The sequence below is a fragment of the Artemia franciscana genome, chromosome 9 (genome assembly GCF_032884065.1).
Source record: "Artemia franciscana chromosome 9, ASM3288406v1, whole genome shotgun sequence".
NCBI classification, from domain to species: domain Eukaryota; kingdom Metazoa; phylum Arthropoda; class Branchiopoda; order Anostraca; family Artemiidae; genus Artemia; species Artemia franciscana.
The window spans coordinates 9,745,492-9,772,789 of record NC_088871.1 but is presented as its reverse complement, the minus strand read 5'-3'; the positions used below and the strand labels follow the sequence as shown (position 1 = coordinate 9,772,789).

The following is a 27,298-nucleotide window of genomic DNA, read 5'->3' as shown; positions in this document are numbered from 1 at the left end:
TTTTTAAAAACCTTTTTGTTAGTGTATTTAGGGTCTAAATCTTTTTATTTTATATTTTTAAGAACATTCTTTGTTTTTTGCTCTTGAAGTATACTGTGATAAGCTTTCTACTTTCCCGAATAATATTTCTTTATAATTCTTTAATGTTATCTTATCTTCGACAATATTCGTTTTGATACTTTACAATTTTTTCTTTTCTATGGTTTCATCGTCAATCTCTGTTTAATAAGTGTATACTTTTGATCTTGAACCCACAAAGTCTGGCATTATTGTTCCAGAAAACTCATTCATCATATTGACACCTTTTATTTACTGCAGGAAAGTTATAAGAGTTATCTTTCTTATAAATCGAATCATTGAATTTTTCTAAGAGGTTAGCTTTAATATCTTTATCAAATAAAAAAAAAATTGATTTTTTTAGCTGAGAGTAAGAAGCGATATTAAAACTTAAAACGAACAGAAATTACTCCGTATATAAAATGGGTTGTCCCCTCCGCAATCCCTCGCTCTTTACGCTATAGCTTTTAATTGTTTTAAAAAGTAGAATTGTGGCAAAGAGTCAAACTTTAGCGTAAAGAGCGAGGGATTGCGGAGGGGACAACCCATTTTATATACGGAGTAATTTCTTTTCGTTTTAAGTTTTAATGTCGCTCCTTACCTTCAGCTAAAAACATCAGTTTTTTTTTAATTTAATTACTGAACGTTTTTGAATTAATACATGTTTGGTTTTGGCTATCTGCACATAAATTATTAAAACGAAATTTGTATATTAATTCTTTTTTGGCTTTCTCTTAGTTTTAATCTGACAATTTTGAGAAATAAGGGGTGGAGAAGGAGGCCTAGTTGCCCTCCAATTTTTCGGTTGCTCAAAAAGGCAACTAGAACTTTTAATTTTTAACGAACGTTTTTATTAGTAAAAAATATACGTAACTTATAAATTAGCAACTTACGTAGCCAACTTTCATAATCTTATATTTTTATTATGTATACAAGCGGGTTTGTATCCTCGTTAATACCTCGCTCTTTACACTAAATCTTAAGCTTTGTCCTAATTCTTTAAGAATGACCACTGAATCAGAAAGGCCGTAGAATAAATAGTCGAAATTACTAAAAATACTTTAGCATAAAGAGCGAGGTGTTTATCTCCTCCTAAATAACTCGCTCTTTATGCTAAAGTATTTTTAGAACCCATTTATGCGTAATAATCTCTATTTGTTTTAAGTTTCAATGCTACTCATTCCTTTCATTTGAAAAAACGTTTTCATGTTCATTTTTCATTGTTTTCTTATAATAATGCTAGAAAATCATGCGCCCTTTTCCTTGAATTTTTTTCCCCCATGACAGATTCTTCCAAGGAAAGATCCTCAAACATAGCCCCCTACCCTCAGCTCCACCCCCTAAACAAAATAAAATCCCCCTGAAAACGTCTGTATACTTCCCAATAACCATTACTATATGTAAACACTGGTCAAAGTTTGTAACTTGCAGCCCCTGCCCCAGGGATTGTTGGGGAGTAAATCATCCCCAAATACATAGTTATTATGGTTTTCGACTATGCTAAACAAAATGGCTATCTCAAAATTTTGATCCATTGACTTTGAGAAAAAAATGAGCGTGGGAGGGGGCCTAGATGCCCTCCAATTGTTTTGGTCACTTCAAAAGGGCCCTAGAACTTTTCATTTCTGTTAGAATGAGCCCTCTTGCGACATTCTAGGACCACTTGGTCGATACGATGACCCCTGAAAAAAAAAACAAAAAAAACAAACAAACAAATAAACACGCACCCGTGATTTTTCCTCTGGCAGAAAAATACAAAATTCCACATTTTTGTAGATAGAAGCTTGAAACTTCTACAGTAGGGTTCTCTGATACGCTGAATCTGATGGTGTGATTTTAGTTAAGATTCTCTGACTTTTAGGGGGTGTTTCACCTTATTTTCATAAATAATGCAAATTTTTTCAGGCTCGTAACTTTTGATGGGTAAGTTTAAACTTGATGAAATTTATATATTTAAAATCAGCATTAAAATGTATTTTTTTTTTATGTAGCTATTGATATCAAAATTCAATTTCTTAGAGTTTTGGTTACTATTGATCCGGGTCGCTCCTTACTACAGTTCGTTACCAAGAACTGTTTGACAAAAATCACCAGTTTGATTATCATAAATATAACTATCCTTATCCATGTAGCGTAAATCACTGTTCTCATTGTAATTTTGTTTTATTCATTCATAATAAAATTTACATATTAGTAAGTTAGATAACTCTAATACAGCAAATCTAATATAAATAGGTCTATCCAGATTTATAATTGACTTGGCCTTTCTGGCTAACGAGACTTCTCGCTACAGATTTTTTCCAATCTAAAGTTATGTTTGTAAGAATTTTTGTGTTTAATCATCAGTAGTGATTATTTTAATACTGTCTTTTTTCTAACATTTTCTATGGTGATCTCAAAAATGCATTATTCATTAATTAAAAAAAATAATTCTGGAATTCATTCGTTCCCTTTTGTCGTAATTTAGTATTATGATTGATAAATTGTTTTAAATAAGGTAATTCAGTTAATTTTAATTAATTTATAATATAATAATTTTAATTGTGTAACTCAATCATATATTCTCAATCAACCTCAAAAACTGTCCCTAAATTATCCCTATTCATTCCTGATTGAAAGTAATATCTCAATTGTTGGTAATAGCCTGAGGTATGGTTTTCTCTTAAATTGTTGGGTATAAAAATAAATTTGAAATCTTTTTCAGGTAAATTTTGAGAGATTTCCCAATTGTATAAGTTATTATAATCTAAATACATTAAATAATTTAAAGGTTTTGTTTTATCAAAAGGTTTCATATAATTTTATTAGATATAACATATCTTTTCATGCATTGAGATATATCACCGCTTATGCTTCTTTCTATAAATGTATACATAAATTCGTCAGAAAATAAGGGAATCTTAACTGTAGAGTGTTTGAAAAAAGCTTTTCATGTTAATCGTGGTTCTGAGAAAAAGTGTAGTGGATCTAGTTCATAATTAATTGAACATATATTTCTAAGATTTTCAACGACATCTGATAAAATTAAAACATCACCTTTTAGGTTTAACTTATTGTAAGCTAATAGTGTTTTATATTCAAAAAATTTACAAATAGATCTCACTCTTATATATTCTTCTTCAGAATTTTTTTTTCTGTTAATATAGAATAAAACTTGTCTATTGAAGGCAATTTCGTATGTTTTATTTTTTCATAGCTATCAATATATTCATAGTGATAAATTTCTTTCTTTGTTATTTCCTTAGATTCTTTACACATTCAGGTAGCTCTTTATAAAAACCTGCCACATAATTTGGCAATTTTGTCATTCGATAATCGATTCCATCGACTCTACCTTATTATAAACCTGATCTAGGTGTATTCTTTATGACAAATGTATGTATATTGCTATGTTTACTATTTAGCTTGCATTGTTTGATGTCTCTTTTTCTTATTAAAAATCCAGGAATAGCTATGATAATGCATAAATTTGAGTTCTTAATTGTCCTTCTGAAAATTAAATATTACACGTGTTGTAAATTGAACTGCGTAACTGTCTTTATCATTCATTCAGACTCTATCATTCCGAGTCAAAAAGTGATCTAAAATCAGATCCATTTGCTTTCATTGAAATATTAACTGAAAATGAATTTTTGATCGTAGTCTATTTCTTTAAACATATCTCTTGTTGTTTCCTATTAATAAATAAATTCGAGATGTGAATATTCCTATCGTTTTTAGCAATGTTTTTACCGCTTAAATCTCTAATGACTTTCTGAGTATTGTCATTCACTTTATTATTAATCTCCATTTTTTATCAAAATATTTAAGTAATATTTTATTATTAAGATGATTATTTATTTATTTTTTAGTTTAGTTTTTCTACCAGCAGTTGCTATATCAAATTGTTTCAATGCTGCGCTTAATTAATGAATTATTTAAGGTGATAATTTATTTAATTACCTTGAGGAATATGTATTTTTGTTGTAAACAACTTTTAATCACTTCTACAATGTCAGCCATGTATTAACGGCTGAATTTATTGAACAAGGTTCCAAATCTTAAAAACAGTCAAGCCTGAGGAACTTTATTGCTTGCTATATAATATTCTTGAGACTTTCTTGAAAATCTGTTTGTCTTTATTTTGATGTTTCATTATTTAAATTTGTGTATTCATATAAATCTATAATAAATATATATTTATTGTATGTGATGTGAAAACGTTACTGCGACCAATTGTTTAACTGAGGGGATTTAAGAAAGAAATGATGTGCTAATGATTAAAGGTATTTTTATATACTCTTTGGTTGCAAGAAAACACTTCTTGTCGTTTTTACAAAAAGAAAGCAAATAGCAAAACCCCTAAATAAAAGAAAGTGGTATATATTCCTGGAAGAGTAGCATAAAAAAAAACTCTATGTTTCAAACTCTCTGGGATTGATGATTTACATAGAAAGTTGAAAGAACATGCTGCTACTGCATCAAAAACTAAAATCAAAGAAGTATTGAAAATAGTTTTCTTTACACTATCCAGGTTATCATATACTTAAAAGAAGACATATTTACATTCGAAGTGTCGATGACCAATTGCAAGCATATTTGGTTGATATGCAGCAGTATAAAAGTGAAAATGAAAATTTTAATTATGTTCTTACAGTCATCGACTGTTTAAGTAAATATGCTTGGCCTAGTCCTTTAAAGAATAAAATGGGTAAGGAAATTATTAATGCTTTTGTGTATGTATTTAAAAGTAGGAAACCTAAATAATCACAAACAGATAAAGGTAAAGAATTTGTAATAAAAAACAATCAAGTATTTTTTCTAAATCATGAAATTCATTGGCTCTCATCTGAAAGTGAATTGAAACCTCAGATTGTTGAACAGTTTTATAGCTCAATCAGAAAGAAATTATAGAAATATTCAACTCATAACAACACAAAACGCTGGATAGATGTATTTCCCTCTTTCGGTGACAATCTTATTAATTCTTATCATCTATCCATACAAATTAAACCAATAGAAGTGATTAAAAAAGGAGATGAAAGCAAGGTGTATACTGATTTATTTTCTGATCTCAAAGTTCAAAAACTATCAATAAACAAATTAAATGCTTGTGATTTGGTAAGAATTAATTAAGGAAAGGGTGTTTTTGATACAGACTATCTGCCAAATTACACAAATGAAGTGTTTCAAATAGCAGCAGTAGAACTTACAGCCCTTATAACGTATGAACTGTCGGATAAACTGGTGAACTCATTATTGGTGGTTTTTACTAAAAAGAACTCTCGAAAATTATTCAATAGTATCTTTCATTCCATGAATGTATCCTATAAAGTTGAATAAATTATTAGTGAGTATATTGAAACGTCGAAAAATAGAGAGAAATATAGTTCAAAAACGTTCCTTAGAGCAAGCTAAATTTCACTAACATACTGAAAAGTTGGGTTTTCCAATCGTTAAGGCAGAAGATAAAAAATACCAATATTATTACTGATAAATAACTTATAAATGAAACTAATTTAAGAAGACGATTCCAATACTAAATCTTGAACTACCAGAACTTTGGGCACAATGGATAATTCATTAATTTATTTTTGTTGTTGGTTTAGACCAGGACATTTCGTATCGAAGAAATTTAAGTAAAAAATTTGAAAAGGACTGATTTGATTGGAAATCTAAAGGGCTAGTGCCCTGTTTAATAGTCGAAACTGATCGAAGGACCACTATTATTCCTCCATTTCCCCAAACCAGTCAAATTAAAATTTTGAGATAGCCATTGTGTTCAGCGTAGTTGAAAGGTCTGTAAACTATGCATTTAAGGCTGACAACCCCCCTACAGCCCTCAGAATAAGGGTTATAAGTTATTCCCTCGCGGTATATCAAGTTTACATAGAAAGCGTGATTGTAAAAGCTTCGGAGGGTACTAATTGGATCGCAAATCAAAAGTTTTAGTGCCGTTTATGAGATTCAGAGTTATATGATGGTGGATACCCCCAAACCTTTTATTTTCTCGAAATGCATCTGATAGAAATTTTGAGAAGGCCATTTGTTGTCAAAAAACTTCGAAAACAGCTCATTCGATTGGAAATTGAAAGGGATACTACCTTGTTCAGCAGTCTGAAGTTATTGGAGGGCAACTAACCCCCCTAGCACACCCATTACCTCCCCAAAACCTCCAATCAAAATTTTAAGATATCCATTTTGTTCAAGGTAATTGAAATGTCCAGAAATTAAGTCTTTAAGGATGACAACCACCCCAACTTGTCGTGGCAAGGGTAATAAACTGTGCCCTGGGGGTATGTAAGGAACATATGGAAAGGGTGATTGTAAAGACACTGGACTGGGCTCATTTGATTGGAAATAAGATGTTCTAGTGCTCTTTTTAAGATTCAGAAGGGCCAGAGAGTGGAACCCTTCCCCCACATCTCGTATTTTCCTAAAATGTATGTGATAAAAATTTTCAAATGGCCATTTTTTAATTAGAAACTTCAAAAAGAGCTCATTTGAATATAAATCGAAAGGGCAAGTGCTCTTTTTAGTAGTCAATAGCGATCAGATTTCAAATTGCCCTACTCCGACGCCAATCATTACCCAAACACACTGTCACTGAGGAAGCTATTCAAGTTTGAACTTCATTTTCAGCAATTACTAAAGTAAAACAGGTTAGTCCTTCAGAGAATGTTGAGGACAGTGCTGAACTAAATCAAAACACGTTATGTGTTTTTGGAATGTCAAAAGGACGTTATTCCTGAATAACTTGGTAAATTAATTTGGAATTCTAAGGAAATGATAAGGGTTCATGATCAAGCGGGAATACTTGCATGTTAACACTGCTACTACAATTACGACTAGTCCCTGACGTCACATTTATTTTTTGAACAGTCTTTCTCAAATCTCATCTTTAATTTGCAACGAATTTGGGTCTATTAGTTCATCATTCATCCTTTTTTGTTTTCAAATAATAGCGCCTGTCGAAAAAAATACATTTTCAGGCAAACCTCAGAAATATAACAGATTTGCTGGATTTGGCAATAGTTATTTTGAATAAAAATCACTTTATCCACTCTCTGTGAACTGAGGCCATTTCTCTTCTTTGTCAATATTATATCACTATCGGGACTATCAACGAAAAATAGTCTTTCTGTGGTTACACTAATCATAGGCTGCGCTATAGCGCTGCCTATGTAAAGAACGATGTTGGCACAATGTATTATTTATTATTTATTTTGTTTTTATGTTTTAGACAAAGTCACTTTGTATCAAAGGAGTTTTCGTAGATCCTTTTTAAAGGAATCATTCGAGTGGAAATTAATAGGGCTATCACCATTTCTAATAGGGGATAATGATTGGAGGGCCACTAGCCTCCCTCCCTCGCCAACCATTTTCCCAAACTCATTCAATCAAAATTTTGATAAAGCCAATTTTTTTTTCAAAAATAGTTGAAAGATCTGGACATTATGTATTTGAGAATGACATCAACACAGTCATCTCACAGTCATTAGAGCAAGTGTTGTAAACTATTACTTGGAGGCATTTAAGGTTTATATAGAAAAGGTGATCTTATAAACTTTGGAGGGGTCCATTGGATTCCGAATCAAAAGCTCAGTGCCCTTTTTGAGATTCAGTGATAGGAAGGTGGATAACCCCACAAACCTCGTATTTTCCGAAATGCCTCTTACATAAATTTTGAAATGGCCACTTATTGTCGTAGAAACTTCGAAAAACAGCAAACTTGATATAAAATTTATAAGGCTAATGCTCTTTTTAATAGTCAAGATTTATTGGAGGGCAATTAATCCCCCTCGCATGCCCGCCGTTTCCCCAAATACATCCAATCAAATTTTCGAGATAACCATTGCGTTCAACGTAATTAAAAGGTCGGGAAGTAAAGTCTTTAAGGACGACAACCTCCCCACAACCCTCAGGGCAAGAGAAATAAGTTATGCCCTGGGGGTTTACAAGGTACATATAGAAAGGGTGATTGTAAAAACTATGAAATGGGCTCATTTGATTGAAGATTAAATGTTCCAGATCCCTTTTTAAGATCCAGAGTGATCAAAGGGTTAATGCACCGCCCCCCCCCATTTCGTATTTTCCCGAAATGCATCAGATAAGAAATTTCGCAAAGAGCTCATTCAATTTGATAGTGAAATGACTATCCTCTTTTTAATAGTAAAAAGCGATTGGAGAGCAGCAAATCTCCCCTCCCAAGCAAAACATTTCCTCGAGTACATCGAATCAAAATGTCGAGATAGCAATTTGGTTTGCTTAGCACAAAGGACCAGAAATTTAGTTTTTCAGTTTGACAACCCCTCAACAGCCCTCAAGGCAAGAGTTGTAAGTTATGCCATGGGGCCTATAAGCTATATATAGAAAGGGTGATAGTATAGTCTTCAGAAGGGACTCATTGGATTGGTAATAAGAAGTTCTGGTAGCCTTTTTAAGATTCAGAGTGATCAGAGGGTAAATATCCCCCAAACTTTGTATTTTCCTGAACTACATCTAATAGAGATTTTGAGATCCTCTTTTGTTGTCCTAAGAACTTCGAAAAGAGATCGTTCAATTGGCAATTGAAAGGACTAGTGCCCGTTTTAATTGTCAAAATTAATTGGAGGGCAACTAACCCCCCTCCCTCACCCACCATTTCCCCAAACCCATCCAATCCAAATTTCAAGATACTCATTTTGTGTAACGTAATTGAAAGGCCAGAAATTTATATGTTTGAGGATGAAAACCTAACCCAGAGCCCTCAGGGCATGGGTTGTAAGTTATGCCCTGGGGGCTAATAAGGTATATATTAAAAGGTGATTATATAAACTTCAGAGGGGGCTAATTGTGTTGGAAATCAGAAATTGTAGTGTTCTTCTTAAAACCAAAAGTGATCAGAGCTTTATGCAACCCAATCCCCTTCCCCCTCCCTCAACATCTTGTATTTCCCGAAATGCATCTGATAGAAATTTTGAGATGGCCATTTGTGGTAAAAAAAAGTTCAAAGACAGCTCATTCGATGGGGAATTGAACGGCCTAGTGCCCTTTTTAACTGCAAAAGTGGTCAGAGGGCAACTAACCTACCTCCATTGCCAACCATTTCCCCAAACACATTCCATCAAAATTTTTAGATAGCCATTTTGTTGAAAAGTATTTGAAAGAACAGGAAATTATGTATTTGAGCATGCCATTCCCCCACCACTGCCCTGAAAGCAAGTGTTGTAAGTTATGCCCTGGAGGTAAATAAGAATTATATCGAAAAGGTGAACGCATAAGACTTCGGAGACCGCTCATTGGATTGCTAATCAGAAGTTTTGCTGCCCTTTCTGATATTCGGAGTGACCAGAGGGTGGATACCCCCTACACACCTCTTTTTTTTCCCGAGATACATCTGATAGAAATTTTGAGATGACCACTTGTTGTCATAGACACTACGAAAAGAGCTCAATTGATAAAAAATTTAAAGGGTTAATGCCCTTTGCCATAGTAATAAATTATTGGAGGGTAATCAATCTCCCTCGCAGGACCACCAAAAACTTCGAAAAGAGCTCATTCAATTGGATATTGAAATGGCTAGTGTTCTTTTTAATAGTCAAAAGTGGTAGGAGTGCAACTAACCCCCCTTCAAAGCCCACCATTACCTCCAACACAACCAATCAAAATTTCAAGATATCCATTTTGTTCAACATAGTCCAAAGGTCCAGAAACTATGTCTTTGAGGATGACAATCCCTCCCTAGAGCCCCCAGGGCAAGGGTGATCGTATAAGCTTCAGAGAAGGCCCATTTGATTGGTAGTTGGAAGTTTTAGTGCTGTTTTTAAGAATTTTAGTGATTGGAGGGTAAATATCCCCCAAACTTTCCATTTTCCGTAAATGCATCTAATAGAAATTTTGAAATTCCAATTTGTTGTCTTAGAAACTTCTAAAAGAGAAAACAAACAGGGATAGTTCCCTTTTCAGTCGTCGAAAGTAATTAACCCCCTTTCCACGCCAACCATTTCCCCATATTTAGATGCTCCATATTTTTATATGCTCTATATTAGATGCTCAAAGGCCTAAATTAAAGGCCTGAAATTAAAGAAAGGCCTGATTTAAAGGCCTGAAAATTATGTCTTTGAGCATGAAAACTCCCTGAGAGCCCTCAGGGCAAGGGTTGTAATTTATGCCCTATGGGCTAATAAGGTATATATAGAAAGGGTGATAATATAAACTTTGGAGAGGACTCATTGGATTGGTAATCAAAAATTCGTTTGATCTGTTTAAAATCAAAAGTGACCAGAGTTGGATACCCCAACAACTCGCATTTTTCGAAAAACATCTGGTAGATATTTTGATGGCCATTTGTTGCAAAAAAAACTTCAAAAACAGTTCATTCGATTGTTAATTGAAAGGGCTAGCGCCCTTTTTTATAGATGAAAGTGGTCGGAGGACCACTAACCTCCCTCCCTAACTCAGCTTTCCCCAAATAATTCAATCAAGTTTTAATATATCCATTTTGTTAATAGCTTGTTGAAAGATCCATAAATTATGTATTTGAGGATGAAATCCCTCTGCAGCCCTCAAAGCTAGGGTCATAAGTTATGCTCTGGAGGCATTTAAAGTTTGTATGGAAAATGTGATCTTATACACTTTGGAGGGGGCTCATCGGATTCCTAATCAGAAGTTTTATTGCCAAATTCAGATTCAGAGCTTTTGGTGGGTAGATACCCACAATGCTCGTATTTTCCAATATGAATCTTTTAGAAATTCTGAGAAGGCCATTTTTTGTCGTAAAAAATTTGAAAAGAACTCATTTGATAAAAACTGAAAGGGTTAATGCCCTTTGCAATAGTCAAAACTTTTTGGAGAGCAACTACCCCCCCCCCCCTTGCACACCGAACATTTCTGAAAACACATTCAATCAAAATTTTGAGATTGCCATTCTATTCAACGTTATTGATAGGTCCAGAAATTAAGTCTTTGAGTATGACTGCCTCCCCAGAGCTCTCAGGGCAAGGGTAAAAAGTTATGCCTTGAAGACTTATAGGGTACATATGGAAAGGGTGATCGAAAAACTCCGGAATGGGCTCGTTTGATCGGAAATCAAATGTTATATTGCCTTTTTTAAAAGTCATAGTGATCAGAAGGTGGTTACCCCACACCTCGGATTTTTTCCGAAATACATCTGACAGACATTTTGAAATGACCGTTTTTCGTCATGAACACCTCGAAAAGAGCTCATATAATTGGAAATTGAAAGGGCTACTGCTCTTTTTAATATAAAAAGTGATTGGAGACCAGCAAAGCCTCTTCCCACGCCCACCATTTCCCCAAACACACTATAACTGAGAAAGTTATTCATGTTTCAACTTCATTTTCCGAAAAGACTAAGGGAAAATAGGTGAACCGTTTAGCATATTTTTAGGAAAATGTTGAACTAAATCAAAACATGTTATGTGTTTCCTGATTATAAATGAGCGTCATTCATGATTTACTGGGTATATCTATTGGGACATTTCAGGAAATGATAAGGGTTCATGATCAAACAGGGAATATTTTATGCTACCACTGCTACTACAATTACGACCAGTCCCCGACGTCAGATTTATAAGGAAAGGCCGACGCGATCATTTTTGACTGGAAAAATTTATTTTTTGAACAGTCTTTCTCAAATCTCATCTTTAATTTAAAACAGATTTGGGTCTATTAGTTTATCATTTATCATTTTTGTTTTTCAAATAATAGCACAAGTCGAAAGAAGAACTCCTTCAGTCAAACTTCAAAAATATATTAGACTTGCTGGATGTGGCTATAGTTATTGTAAATGAAAATCAGCTTATCCAGTTTGTCTAGACTGAGGCCGTTTCTCTTCTTTGTCACTATCATATCACTATCAAGACAATCAAAGAAAAATAGTCTGCCTGCAGTCACACTAATCGTAGGCAGCGATATAGCGCTGCCTAAGTAAAAGGCGATTTGGCTACAATGTATTATTTATTTATTAATTTTGTTTTTTTTTGTTTAGACTAGAGCACTTTGTATCAAAGGAGTTTTCGTAAAAACTTTGGAAAGAAACCATTCAAGTGGAAATTAAAAGGGCAAGATCACTGTTTAATAGACGATAGTGATTAGAGGGATACTAGCCTTCCTCCCTTACTAGCCATTTTTCCAAACACTTTCAATCAAATTTTTGAGATGGCCATTTTGTTAAAAAGTTACTGAAAGATCTGGAAATTATGTGTTTGAGGATAATATCTTTCCTCCCTCATAGCACTCAGAGCAACTGTTGTAAACTATCTCCTGTAGGCATTTAAGGTTTATATAGAAAAGGTGATCGTATAAACTTCGTAGGGGGCTTCAAGAGCTAGATCCCTTTTTAATAGACGATAGTGAATAGAGGGCCACTAGCCTCCCTCACCAAACCTTTCTCCAAACATATTTAATCAAATTTTTGAAGTGGCCATCTTGTTAAAAAGTTGTTGAAAGATCTGGAAATTATGTGTTTGAGGATAATATCATTCCTCCCTCATAGCACTAAAAGCAAGTGTTTTAAGCTATTTCCTGTAGGCATTTAAGGTTTATATAGCAAAGGTGAACGTATAAACTTCATATGGGGGCTCATTGGATTGCTCATCAGAAGTTTTAGTGCCATTTTTCAGATTCAGAATGATCGGACAGTGGATACCCCTCCTCACCTCGTATTTCCCCGAGATTCATCTGATAGAAATATTGAAATGGTCATTTGTTGTCTTAAAAACCTCAAAAATGGCTCATTTGATAGACAATTTAAAGGGTTAATGCCCTTTTCAATCGTCAAAAATTATTGGAGGGTAATTAAACCCCCTCACACTCCCACCATTTCCCATAATACATCCAATTAAAATTTTGAGATAGCCATTTTGTTCAACGTAATTGAAGGGTCCAGAGGTGAAATCTTTGAGGAACAGAATCTCCCCGCAGCCCAAAGGGCTAGGGTAATAAGTTATACCCTTGAGGTGTGTAAGGTACATATAGAAAGGGTGATCGTAAAACTCAGGAATGGGCTCATTGAATTGGAAATCCAATTTTCTAGAGCATTTTCTAAGATTCAGAGGGATCAAAGGGTTGATACACTCCCCCCACACATCGTATTTTCCTGAAATGCATCTGATAAAAAAATTTGATGGCTATTTTTAATCGTAGAAACTTCGAAAATAGTTCATTCGATTTGAACTTGAAATAGCTAGTGTTCTTTTTAATAGTCAAAAGTAATTGGAGGGCAGCACATCCACCTCCCACGCCCACTATTTCCTAAAACATATCCAATCAAAACTTTGATATAACTATTCTGTTTATCGTAATTCAAAGGTCTGGAAATTATTTCTCTGAGGATGACAACCCGCCTTTAGCCCTCAGGGCAGGGGTTGTAATTTATGCCTTTGGGGTTTATAAGTTATATAAGGAAAAGGTGATCGTATAAACTTAAGAGGTGTCTTACTGGATTGGTAATAAGAAGTTCTAGTGCCCTTTTTCAGATTCAGAGTGACCGGAGGGTAAATATCCCCCACACATCATGCTTTCCAGAAATGCATCTAATGGAAATTTTGACATCTTCATCTTTTGTCCTAGAAACTTCAAAAAGAGTTCCTTCAATTGGCAATTGAAATGGCTAGTGCTCTTTTTAATACTCAAAAGCCATTGGAGGGCAACTAATTCCCCCCCTCCCACGTCCACCATTTCCACACACATCCAATCAAAATGTTGAGATGGCCATTCTGTTCAACGTTGTCTAACATAGTCCAAATTATATCTTTGGGGATGCCAAACCCCCTACAGCCTTCGGGGCAAAGATTGTAATTTATGCCCTGGGGGATATAACTTATATATAGAAAGGGTGATCGTATAACCTTCGGAGGGGGCTCATTAGATTGGTAATAAGAAATTCTAATGCCCTTTTTAAGATTCATAGTGATTGAAGGGTAAATAACCCCCACACTTCATATTTTACCAAATGCATCGAATATAAATTTTGAGATCCCCATTTGTTGTCTTCGAACCAACAAAAAGAGCTCTTGATTGGCAAATAAAAAGAATAGTGTCGTTATAAATTCCTAAATGTAATTGGAGGGCAACAAATCCCCCTCCCACGCCAACCATTTCCCCAAACCCATCCAATCAATATTTTTGGATGTTCATTTTGTGAAACATTATTGAAAGGACTGACAACTATGTTTTGTAGAATAACAACCCCCCAGAGCCCTCAGGGCATGGGTCGCAATTTACGCAATATGGCCTAATAAGGTATATATAGAAAGGGTGATCAAATCAGCTTCGGAGGGGGCTCATTGGATTGTTAATCAGAAGTTCTAGTGTTTTGTTTAAAATCGAAAGTGATCAGAGTTGGACACCCCCTCCCAACATTTTGCATTTTCCTGAAATGTATCCGATAGAAATTTTGAAATGGTCATTGGTTGTAAAAAAAACATAGAAAATGGCTCTTTCGATTGGAAATTTAAAGGGTTAATGGTGTTTTCAATAGGAAAAAGTGATGAGAGGGCGGCAAACCTCCCATTCAAGCTCACCGTTTCTCCAAAGACATTCAATCAAAGTTTTGAGATAAGTATTTTGTTACAAAGTAGTTGAAAGATCTGGAAGTTATGTATTTGAGGATAAAATCCCCCCTTAGCCCCCAGAGGGAGGGTTATAAGTATTACTCTGGAGGCATTTAATTTCTATATAGAAAATTTGATCCTATAAACTTCGGAGGGGGCTCATTGGATTGCTAATCAGAATTTTTACTACCCTTTTTGACATTCAGGGTGTTGGGAGGATGGATATCCTCACAAACGTCGTATTTTCGAAAAATTGAATTGAATTGAATTTATTTATAATCCGTTATAATACACATGAAAATCGGAGTATAATGTGAATAAAAGAAACGAGGAAAAAGGAAATGACCTAAAAAACTAAACGACACTTCATCCTACTTAAAATTAATGAAAACTTACAAAAGCAAAACATTCATTGTATCAAAATAGCGCTCCATGGGTGCCGACCAATTCTACTGTTATAAATATATATGCTTTTTCTGATAAAAGCATTCTGGTTTATAATGCCATATCTTTTAATGACCCAGGAGTTGCTTGACCAAGGTGGAAGGGCAAGCAGGTATTTGGCATACCGGAAATAGATTCACCGAAGTTCCTTTGTATCAGTTATAGTAAAATACATCTCATAGAATTTTTAATACGGCTATTTGTTGTTGTAGAAACTTCGGAAAGTGCTCATCTGATAAAAATTGACAGGGTTAATGCCCTTTTTCAATAGCCAAAATTTATTGGGGGGCAACAAACCCCCCCCCCCCCACGTCCAACACTTCCGAAAAAACATCAAATCAAAATGTTGAGATAGCCATTTTGTTCAAAGTAATTGAAAGGTCTAGATATTAAGTCTTTGAGGATGACAACCTCCCAGCAGCCCTCAGGGTAAGAGTAATAAATTGTGCTCTGGGAGCGTAAAAGGTACATATAGAACGAGTGATTGTAATAAATCTTGAATGGGCTCATTTGATTGGAAATCAGACGTTCTTTTGAAGATTCAGATTTATCAGATAGTGGATACCCCCCTGCACCTTGTTTTCTCCCGAAACACACCTGACAGAAATTTTGACCTGGCCATTTTTTATTGTGAAAACCTCGAAAAGAGCTAGTTTGATTGGATATTGAAAGGACTAGTGCTTTTTTTTATAGTCAAAAGCGATTGGAGACCAAAAAATCCCCCTCCCTTGCCAACAATTTTTTGAAACACATCCAATCAAAATTTTTTTAAAAGACATTTTCTTCAACGTAGTTCAAAGATCGGGAAATATGTCTTTGAGGATAAACCCCCCCACTACAGCCCTTAGGGCAACGGTTGCAAGCTATGCCCGGGGGGCTTATAAGTCTTATATAGAAAGGTTGATCGTATAAACTTCAAAGGGGGCCCAATGAATTGATAATCAGAAGTTCTAGTGCTCTTTTTAAGATTCAATGTGATCTGAGATTAAATACCCCCAACACCTCATATTTTCCCGAAATGTATCAAATATAAATTTTGAGATGACCATTTATTAACGAAAACAATACGAAAACAGCTCATTCGATTGGCAATAGAAAGATTCACTGCCCATTTTAATAGTCAGAAGGGTTTAGAGGACAACTAATCCCCCTCTCATGTCCATCTTTTCCCCAAGGATATCTAATAAAAAATTTTAGATAGCCATTTTGTTCAACGTAATTGAATGTTCTGGAGATTATGTCTTTGAGGATGACAACCCTCAACAGCCCTCAGGGCAAGAGCTGTTTGTTATTCCCTGGAGGCAAATAAGGTATAGATAGAAAGAATGATCGTATAACAGTTGAAGGGCATGTATGATTGGTAATCAGAAGTCTCAGTGCTCTTTATAAGATTCAGAGTGATCAGAGAATAGATACCCTCCCAAATCTGGTGTTTTCCAGAAATAGATTTGATTATAATTTACAAATGGCCAATTGCTGTCGTAAAAACCCTTTTTAATAGTCGAATTTGATTAGAGGGCAATTAACTCACGTTTGAAAGGTCTGCAAATTATGTCTTTGAGGATGACAACCCCATTCATAGCCCTCCGGGGAAAGTTTTAAGGTATGCCAGGAGGACATAAGAGGTAAATATAGAAAAGGTGATCATATAAACTTTGGAGGGGGCACACTGGATTCATAATAAGAGATTCTAGTGCCCTTTTGAGACTTAGAGTATTCAGAGGATGGAAACCCCCGTCCACACCATCTATTTTCCTGAAATGCACCTGACAGAAATTTTGAGATGACCATTTGGCGTCATCATAACCTCAAAAACAGCTATTTCGATTGGAAATTTAAAGGGCGAGTGCTTTTTTCTTATAGTCAAAAGTGATTGGAGGGAAGCTAGCCCCATTCCCTTACTCAAGATTTCCCCAAATTCGTCCGATCAAAATATTGGCATAGCCAATGTTATTAAAAGGACCAGAAACAACATCTTTCAGGATGATAATCCCCTCCCACGGCCCTCAAAGGAAGCTAAGCTATGCCCTGGAGGCATATAAGGTATATATAGAAATGGTAATCTTCAGAGGGTCGTTGGAATAGTAATAATTAGTTTTAGTGTCCTATTTAAGGTTCAGAGTGATCAGACGATGGGTAATCCTCCCCCTCCCCTTAACCTCGTATTTTCCCGTAATTCATCTGAAAAAATTTTTGAGAAGGCCATTTATTGTCGTAGAAACTAAGAAAACGGCTCATTCAAATCGTAATTGAAAACTTTAGTTCCGTTTTTATTATTTAAAAGTGATTGGAGGGCACCCTCACGCCCATCAATTCCCAAAATATATCTCCTCAATATATTTGAGATAGTCAATTTGTTCAGTGTAGTTAAAAAGTCTGGAAATTATGGATTTGACAACCCCCACACCTTCTCAAGACCAAAAAATAATTTGTACTTTACTGAAAAATAATGGCTGTGGATTGTCAGTTCAGTAGGTATATACTGATATTTTTTCCTTGAAGTTTCAATAATTTTTAATTTTTTAAAGTTATAAAATTTAAAAACATTTTAAACATATTTTATTTATTCAAATCATGCAATAATTAGACGAGTCAAACTCAAAACAAGCTAAAATTAACATGAGTAGGGCTAAGAACTCCCATGCCTTCTCAAAACAACAACTTCATTTGCACTTTACCGAAAGAAAAATACATTAAAATATTTTTGTTTTGTTTTTAAATGTTAAAATTTTTTTTACTAAATATATGAAAGGGGATGTCCATCCCCTTGCGCTCTATTTACAGTTTAAGTGTCTGGTGCCTTTTTAAGAGTGAAAATAGATTGGAGGGCAAGCAACCCTTATCTAAAGCCCTTTCTTTTTTTCAAACACATCCAGTCAAAATTTTGAGACAAGCATTTTGTTCAGCATAGTAGAAAGGTCCATCAACTATGCCCATGTGGATATTAGGCATGCTTAACCTCACCATTCTGCAATTGGTCCACTGTTGCTTTTAAATCCATAAAAAGGCATTATGTTATATGGTTGCCAATAAGACATCTCATCAATAAATAGAGAACGACTGGGGGTATTAAGTTGAACATTTGGGGATGCTAATAATACTAATTCTGTTCTCACAATTTAAATACATAAATAGAGCGTAAGCGGATCCAGGGTTTCAAAGAGCATAGATAGAATTTTGTGAGAATTATATTAAGTTTTATTTTTCAGGCAACTTCAAATACTATAAAATTGAATTAGAAAACACTGTTTGTGTCAAGATTAAAAATTATTGCAAAGTTTTCTCCAACATCCAAACAGCAACCCATACTATAGGTTCTTATAGAAGAAAACTGAAAAACAAAACAATTTTTCCGTGAAAAGACTATGTCAATAAAAAAAAAGAACAGAAATTAATTTAAAAATTTTTTTCCGAAAGACAAGTTTTTCAAAGACAAATAATGAGCTCCATTGAGCCAAGAATGAGCAAAAAGCTTTTCTTTTCAGAAAAGCGCAAATTTTGTTCTGGTCTTCTGAAGGTATAGGGGTTATCAGTCCTACTGATGATAATTTTTGCACATTTTGAGCTTCATTTATTTGTAGATAGGGACATTTGGTAGTTTTACGCTTGGAAGATTATTTGACTTTATTTTTGCTCATTCTTGGCTTAAAGGAGGTCGATACGTTTTTTTTTGAAAAACCTGCTTTGAGTAAAAAGTTTTAAATTACTACTAAGCATATAAGCAAGTTTTTGAAGCCTTTAAGAATTGTAGCAAAATTACAGTTTTGCATCCTAAGGTTCGAAAAGCAAGTCGTTTTGAACAGGAATAAAAAAGTTATAAGATGTGACATCAGTTGTCGAGAAAATGGATCAAATTAATAGCTTCAATTATTCGATTAGCATTGTAGTTGAAGTGTCAGATTCAACCAACTAAAGAATGAATTATAGCCCTCAGTAAAAAAAAATAATCTATAATTAGCAAAGATAAACAATGCAATGCATATATAAGAAAAAGAACAGCTAAGGCGTGAGGATACAATACTTATTTTGAATAAGTTTGAGGAATAAAAACATTAAGATACATTATTGAATATTTTTTAACACATATTAGATTATAATATTCTAGCACCAATGCCTGAAGAATATGCTTCCAAACGTGGTTTGAAACCAAAAGGTGTCTCCAATCGCATGGCAGCAATAGAATGGCTGCGAAGCAACAACATAACAAGAGGTGTAATTTATTTTGCTGATGATGACAATACTTATGACTTAGAATTGTTTGAAGAGGTGAGAATTATATATAAATTTTTAAACTAATAGGTAGTGCAAAATATAAGTAAACTACTACTAAGTTCTTTACCATTCGACAAAGGTGGAACCAACAGCCACTTTCTCATTCTATTTAACGTACTTGTCTCAAATTACAAGGATGTAATTTATTATTTGACTGTTTACAATATATTAATTACCATGGTATATACCCGTGATAAATCTGACATCTTCATTGATGCATCGATAAATATTTGTTCCTTCCCTGTCACAGCATTAGAAAATTAAAGAATGAAACCCGTTTTCCTGAAAAGTAGTTTGAGTTTGATTGAAATTGAATGCAATGTGAATTTGTGCATGGCTTAGAATTTAAAAAAAGATGAGTCTAAAATTTCAAAAACCAATCTTTTATGCTAAAAATGGACACATCTCTTTAAAAAAAATGATTTTACTCATGAACATTCTTTTGGTCGATTTTGTTCACCCTGAAATTTTTACATTAATTGGAGAACCTTCTTTGTTCTAGTTTAAGGTGCATTGGCGTATGAAACAAAGAAAAGTAAATATAATAAATGAAAATAAGTAGAGAAAAGCTAGGGTAGTGTCAGTCACTGTCACTGCCCACTTACTATATTTGTTTTACTGTTTTAAAAAGTAGAGTTGAGAGAAAGAGTCAAACTTTAGAGTAGACAGCGGAGCGTTAAGAAGGGAACAGCCCCTTTCATATACGGAATAATTTCCGTTCATTTTAAGTTTTTATGTTGCTCCCTACTTTCAGTTAAAACAAAACTAATTTTTTTTATTTAATATCCAAGTAAAAGTGAATGGTGCTATGTTTGAAATTTTAGAGCATGTTATCAGAATTTTTGAACTATGTCAAAAGACTATTACCATATCAGTTTGTATCAAGGTCTCATTTGCAACATGTTTGGAACAGACAAAGATATTAAGCTGAATATTTCTGGGAAAGTTGAGGGGGATACTCAATTAAATATGGATGTTTGAAGGGTAAAATATTATGAATGGTTAGAGATATTAAGGTAGAAATTTCACAGGATGCTGTAATGTTTATTGACTAAAATCTAACTGAACCATATTCATGCAAACTGTAGATAGATTGTATCAGCAATATCTCGAAAATGGCTAAGGGTTTTAAATTGAACAGTTTAAGTTCGCTACTTCTACTAGTACTGCGTGGAACTTTGATTGAGACTGCATGCTGACTTGAGCTGCTACTTGCATCTGCACCAACTATGACTGTAGCTGAAACTAACTACTACTGGTTCTATGAGTACTTGGAACAGTGGCTGTGATTACTTGTGGCTATAACTACAAGTGACTTTTATGGCTTCTGTTACAGCTTATATTTACATCTTTTACCATTTGTGAATTCTAAGACTACTTTACTACCATGAGTGTTACAGATAATTTTGCTTCCAATAATACTGAAACTACTACATTTACTAATACTACTACTACTACTGCTACTACTTACCTAAATCAAAAGCGTTTAAATGCATACATGCTGAGCTTCATTTATTTGTAGATAGGGACATTTGGTAGTTTTACGCTTGGAAGATTATTTGACTTTATTTTTGCTCATTCTTGGCTTAAAGGAGGTCGATACGTTTTTTTTTTAAAAACCTGCTTTGAGTAAAAAGTTTTAAATTACTACTAAGCATATAAGCAAGTTTTTGAAGCCTTTAAGAATTGTAGCAAAATTACAGTTTTGCATCCTAAGGTTCGAAAAGCAAGTCGTTTTGAACAGGAATAAAAAAGTTATAAGATGTGACATCAGTTGTCGAGAAAATGGATCAAATTAATAGCTTCAATTATTCGATTAGCATTGTAGTTGAAGTGTCAGATTCAACCAACTAAAGAATGAATTATAGCCCTCAGTAAAAAAAAATAATCTATAATTAGCAAAGATAAACAATGCAATGCATATATAAGAAAAAGAACAGCTAAGGCGTGAGGATACAATACTTATTTTGAATAAGTTTGAGGAATAAAAACATTAAGATACATTATTGAATATTTTTTAACACATATTAGATAATAATATTCTAGCACCTATGCCTGAAGAATATGCTTCCGAACCTGGTTTTAAACCAAAAGGTGTCTCCAATCGCATGGCAGCATTAGAATGGCTGCGAAGCAACAACATAACAAGAGGTGTAATTTATTTTGCTGATGATGACAATACTTATGACTTAGAATTGTTTGAAGAGGTGAGAATTATATATAAATTTTTAAACTAATAGGTAGTGCAAAATATAAGTAAACTACTACTAAGTTCTTTACCATTCGACAAAGGTGGAACCAACAGCCACTTTCTCATTCTATTTAACGTACTTGTCTCAAATTACAAGGATGTAATTTATTATTTGACTGTTTACAATATATTAATTACCATGGTATATACCCGTGATAAATCTGACATCTTCATTGATGCATCGATAAATATTTGTTCCTTCCCTGTCACAGCATTAGAAAATTAAAGAATGAAACCCGTTTTCCTGAAAAGTAGTTTGAGTTTGATTGAAATTGAATGCAATGTGAATTTGTGCATGGCTTAGAATTTAAAAAAAGATGAGTCTAAAATTTCAAAAACCAATCTTTTATGCTAAAAATGGACACATCTCTTTAAAAAAAATGATTTTACTCATGAACATTCTTTTGGTCGATTTTGTTCACCCTGAAATTTTTACATTAATTGGAGAACCTTCTTTGTTCTAGTTTAAGGTGCATTGGCGTATGAAACAAAGAAAAGTAAATATAATAAATGAAAATAAGTAGAGAAAAGCTAGGGTAGTGTCAGTCACTGTCACTGCCCACTTACTATATTTGTTTTACTGTTTTAAAAAGTAGAGTTGAGAGAAAGAGTCAAACTTTAGAGTAGACAGCGGAGCGTTAAGAAGGGAACAGCCCCTTTCATATACGGAATAATTTCCGTTCATTTTAAGTTTTTATGTTGCTCCCTACTTTCAGTTAAAACAAAACTAATTTTTTTTATTTAATATCCAAGTAAAAGTGAATGGTGCTATGTTTGAAATTTTAGAGCATGTTATCAGAATTTTTGAACTATGTCAAAAGACTATTACCATATCAGTTTGTATCAAGGTCTCATTTGCAACATGTTTGGAACAGACAAAGATATTAAGCTGAATATTTCTGGGAAAGTTGAGGGGGATACTCAATTAAATATGGATGTTTGAAGGGTAAAATATTATGAATGGTTAGAGATATTAAGGTAGAAATTTCACAGGATGCTGTAATGTTTATTGACTAAAATCTAACTGAACCATATTCATGCAAACTGTAGATAGATTGTATCAGCAATATCTCGAAAATGGCTAAGGGTTTTAAATTGAACAGTTTAAGTTCGCTACTTCTACTAGTACTGCGTGGAACTTTGATTGAGACTGCATGCTGACTTGAGCTGCTACTTGCATCTGCACCAACTATGACTGTAGCTGAAACTAACTACTACTGGTTCTATGAGTACTTGGAACAGTGGCTGTGATTACTTGTGGCTATAACTACAAGTAACTTTTATGGCTTCTGTTACAGCTTATATTTACATCTTTTACCATTTGTGAATTCTAAGACTACTTTACTACCATTAGTGTTACAGATAATTTTGCTTCCAATAATACTGAAACTACTACATTTACTAATACTACTACTACTACTACTACTACTTACCTAAATCAAAAGCGTTTAAGTGCATACATGCTGTTAAAATGGCACAGAGGCAATATCTCAGAAATACAATTGGTAACTAAGTTGCAGCTTTCAGGGAAAGTTGAGGTGGATGTCAAACTAAATCAAAATAAACTATATGTGAGCAGATTGTAAAAAAAAAATGTCTCTGCAATATCGTAGGATATATTCAAATATTGTAACAGACCTTTACGGTTTATTTTAGAAGATTGAAACTTTAATCGAAAGATATTATGTTTATCCAGTTTTCTCCAAAGGCCATGATTGTGATATCACAGGAAGGATAAAGGAATTGATGTAAACTCTCAGTGTATAGTCTATGAGGGAAGGGGGAAGGCAGTTGATAATTTCAATTGATAGCTCGTTTTCAACCAATATATTTGAACATTTTTACCATACCTACCAACACAAAATATTATAGCAGAACTCTGATCAAAAATTGCTACAAAATTTGACCCAACATATAAGTAGTAAGCCAAAATTCTTATTTTTAGTTCTGAATCTGAATATTTTAAGTCAATTAAAACGACCAGAAACAAATTTTATAAACTTTTTCAACAAAAGAAGATCTTCAAAGAAATACAAAAAAGCTACATTAAACTAAATATGAGTAGATAAAAGCTAACTATAACCTTTAACTTTTAAACGTAAACTAACATAAATTGCCCCCGGTAAATATTTGAGACTAAGTTCACCCATTTTCTCCAAAGGTTATGTCTGCTGTATGTCAGAAAATCTAGGAGAAACAATATGAAATTTTCAGAACATATCGAAGGGAGGGGTGAGTTGATTATCAATTTTCAACTTCGCCACACTCTTGGGATAAAAATTCCATTTGCCAAATAGAACCACAAACATTTTGTTGATTTTCAACGAAAATAATTCAACATTTTTCAACGACATAAAGCATCATAGAATAATTATTTCTAAAAACTGTTGCTTTCCTTCAAAATGGTTTCTAGATCATCCCCCAATCTGAAAATTTCCCCCGAACAATTACTTTTTGAAAATGTTCGTTATGATCATTTATTAAAATAAATTTCTGATTTTTAATTGAATCCTCTCTATAAGAAATGTGATAAGAGTGAGTGTGGTAGATCATAGAGACATTTACTTGATTCTGCAGGAATAAAAAAATGTATGGTGATACTTCTTAAGCCCAAAATTTCTCTGAATAATGTCAAAAGGGTGTATTATGTGAATGATTTTGGGTATTAAGTTTTAACTTTAAGACAATATTCAAAGGAGAACATACTGGATAAATGCTTTATTTCACATGACAGTACGAGCAGTTTAGGAGGAATAGCTTAAAGTGTTAAGTGTTTTTTTTTCTGTGCCAATAGACGGGTGTCTTGAGCTAATAATAAAGCACTATATGCCCATTTCTAGTTGTAGTATTAGTGTTGCTATTAGTACTAATACTATTAAGGCCTATTCCATGAAAGTGGAGCTCTTAGGGACAGTTGACTTGAGTAAAATAGGAAAAACAAAATTATAGCATAAAAGCATCCATGTTTTCAAAATAGTAAAGACTCAATTTTTCTGCTAATGTTACTATGTTTTATTTTTCAGGAAAATATGAGGATATGCGAAATTAAACTGAAAATTTATATACGTCCAGATTTCCTAACGGACGAATACTATTAAAAACTGTTGAAGATATTTCTCCCACATATAAGAAGTAAGCCCAACTATTGATTCGACCTAAGAAAAATGGAAAGATTTCTAACATTATTTTCTTATTCAGTGAAAAAGACCATGTCACTCAAAGCAAAAAGAAATTAGTTAAAAAAAAATTCTCGAATTCAGTTTTTCAGAAAATTTAAGTGCATAATTAAACCAAAAGTGAGCAGGAAAGTTCAAACATTTTTGCATGCGTGAGCCTAACCCAAACAATAAGCATCAAAATTATACATGAAATCTAAAAAGAGTAAATATTACAATAATTACAAGAGTCAAGATCAAAGTGAGCTGAGACCAAAATCAGTAGGGCTGACACCTACCATCTGTTCTGAAGGTTAGAACATAAGTTGCAGTTTACTGATTTTTTTATATCAATATTCACTCTAATAAATGAATAATTTTATTCAGGATCATGATTAGGGATCGTTGAAGGATTTTCCAGTAGTTGAATATAAATTTTCTGATAAGCTGTTTTCGGAGAAAAATCTTCTATGGGTCCTTAAGGTTTGAGCATTTTCCATTGAAATTGCCAAGGCCTTTCTTGTAAACTTTATTATTTAGCAGAACTGTGTAAGTTTTCTGAGTTACATGTGCTTTCATTGAATAAAACCTGGCTTCGCAATCATACATTAAGTTTACTTGAAATGCAAAGTTATGACTGTGTGATGCAGAATGAGAAATTACGACTACATGGTTGATTGGCTCTATATTGCAGGAAGCCTTATTACAATTAAACAAAGGGATGATCTAAACGTTAGTAAGGAGATAATCTTTGGATTGCTGGTAATTGAATTGTGTAAGTCAGGAAAACTTTTCTTTGAGGTTGTGGTATATCATCCTCCGTCTGGAAAAACTAATCTCCTGGAGTGGCAAATGGATAACTTGCCAGATTCAAATCGTTCATTCTTTGTTTGTGGAAACTTTAGTCTTCGTTTATTTTCAGTAAATGTAAACCCAAAATATCGATATTTTTAACATTGGGAGGTTATAAGACCAAGTGTTAATATATGTAGCGTAGTGACTTTGTGTCCGGAATCGAATTTAGATAATTTATTCGTTAACACGAAGTACGTTTTGGCTGAGGTTATTTTGAATGATAATTCTTACATCATACAAAATATCAATGTTGCTATTAATGAGCTTAGTGTTCCTATAGCTATGAATATATTAGATTAAATATTTGAAGTAAAAATGGATGTTGAAGCACTTAGTATATTCAGAAGCCTATTAAAGGACGATAAATTTAATTTCTTAGAATGTAGTTATCTGAATGTGAATAGAAGTCTTAATTGGGAAACTCAGACATAAACAAATTGCTAAAAAAAAGTTTTGAAGTTATCAAAAAGTCTGCCTTTGATAGGCCTTCCTAAAAAATCTTGGGTTAGTAGAGGACTGATGAAAGCCATATTAGAGACTGCCTTTACTTCAGTGAAGTTCAACCAAGACTGATAAATGAATCGTAACGAAACGAGGCAATTCATTACATAAAGAAAGAAAACAATCAAAAATTGGGTGTTTAATGGCCAAAGGAAAATAATGAAGAAACAAAGAAAGGCAATTCATTGAAATAAAAGAGAATGATTGAAAATACGTTTTTAGTGCTAATCTTGCTTTTTTGGCTGCTGATCTCCTCGGTATATTTATGAAAGGTTCTGTGTTAATATCTATTGATTTTTTATAATATTTCGTAAGATCGTTTTAAATTAAAATTATTGATAGGAAATTTAGGGAATATCCTCCGAAGTCCCTAATTAAGAAAAAAGTATTATTAATCTTAAGTCTGATTTCAATTGCTTCTCGATCAACTTACCTTATGCCTATGTCATTGCCAATAAGGGCAGATTCTTCAAAAAGTGTTTCTTGGTTAGGATTTTCAAATAGATAGCTGCTTAAAGCAGAATCGAAAGAAACAGAAGCAATATTTGAATTTAGAGCTTTGGTAATATCGTATTTATGCTTTAGTAGGTGTTTCTCTAGATTCTGGCAAGTACTAGTCGTATAGAATTTGCCCAAATTGTATGATATCTGCTAGACTCCTCTTCGGCGAGTAACTGTAGTTTTATCTTTAGCAGAATTTAGGAGATTTATGATTATCAAATTATTAGTTAATACAACACACAGATTATTTTGTGTGAATATTTTTTTTAAGATTCGTAGTGATTCTGGGATATATGGGAGGTTAATAATGGTTGAAGACTTAGCGGGATTCTCACATGGTAAATTTTCTGTAAATAGTGAAATTGAGTTTATGTAAACTAAGTATAATAAGCACATCTAGGATTGAAATTTTACTTACAATTTAAATTTCTAAGGTAATCTGTAAATTCCCATCATATGTATTGAGGTGATTTAAGAGACTCCAAGTTAATTTTCCCAATAAATCCAAAGGTAAATTATGTCATCCATGCATCGTCCCCAAAAGATAAATTTCAAGAAATACCAATTTAAAGCCCAATTTTCCATATTTGACTTACTTTATTTGACTTATGTCTTCTGTCGGGCTTTGTTCAGCATAGAGAGTTATAACAGCTTCCTCCAACTGGTGTGATAAGCAGCTAAAGCTGCTGCGTTTTTGACATACATGCTTGCCAGCGTCAAGTATT

General features: G+C 33.5%; 1 protein-coding gene across 1 annotated transcript in view; it reads left to right on the top strand.

Annotated features, from left to right (window-relative positions):
* Positions 1–27,298, top strand: part of LOC136031563 (galactosylgalactosylxylosylprotein 3-beta-glucuronosyltransferase S-like) — a gene marked incomplete at its 3' end in the record, with an annotated part of 221,092 nt that overhangs the window by 145,270 nt on the left and 48,524 nt on the right. The window contains 3 exon segments of the mRNA XM_065711232.1: positions 19,144–19,304; positions 19,813–19,828; positions 21,342–21,517. Of these exon segments, the coding sequence (XP_065567304.1) occupies positions 19,144–19,304; positions 19,813–19,828; positions 21,342–21,517 (353 nt within the window).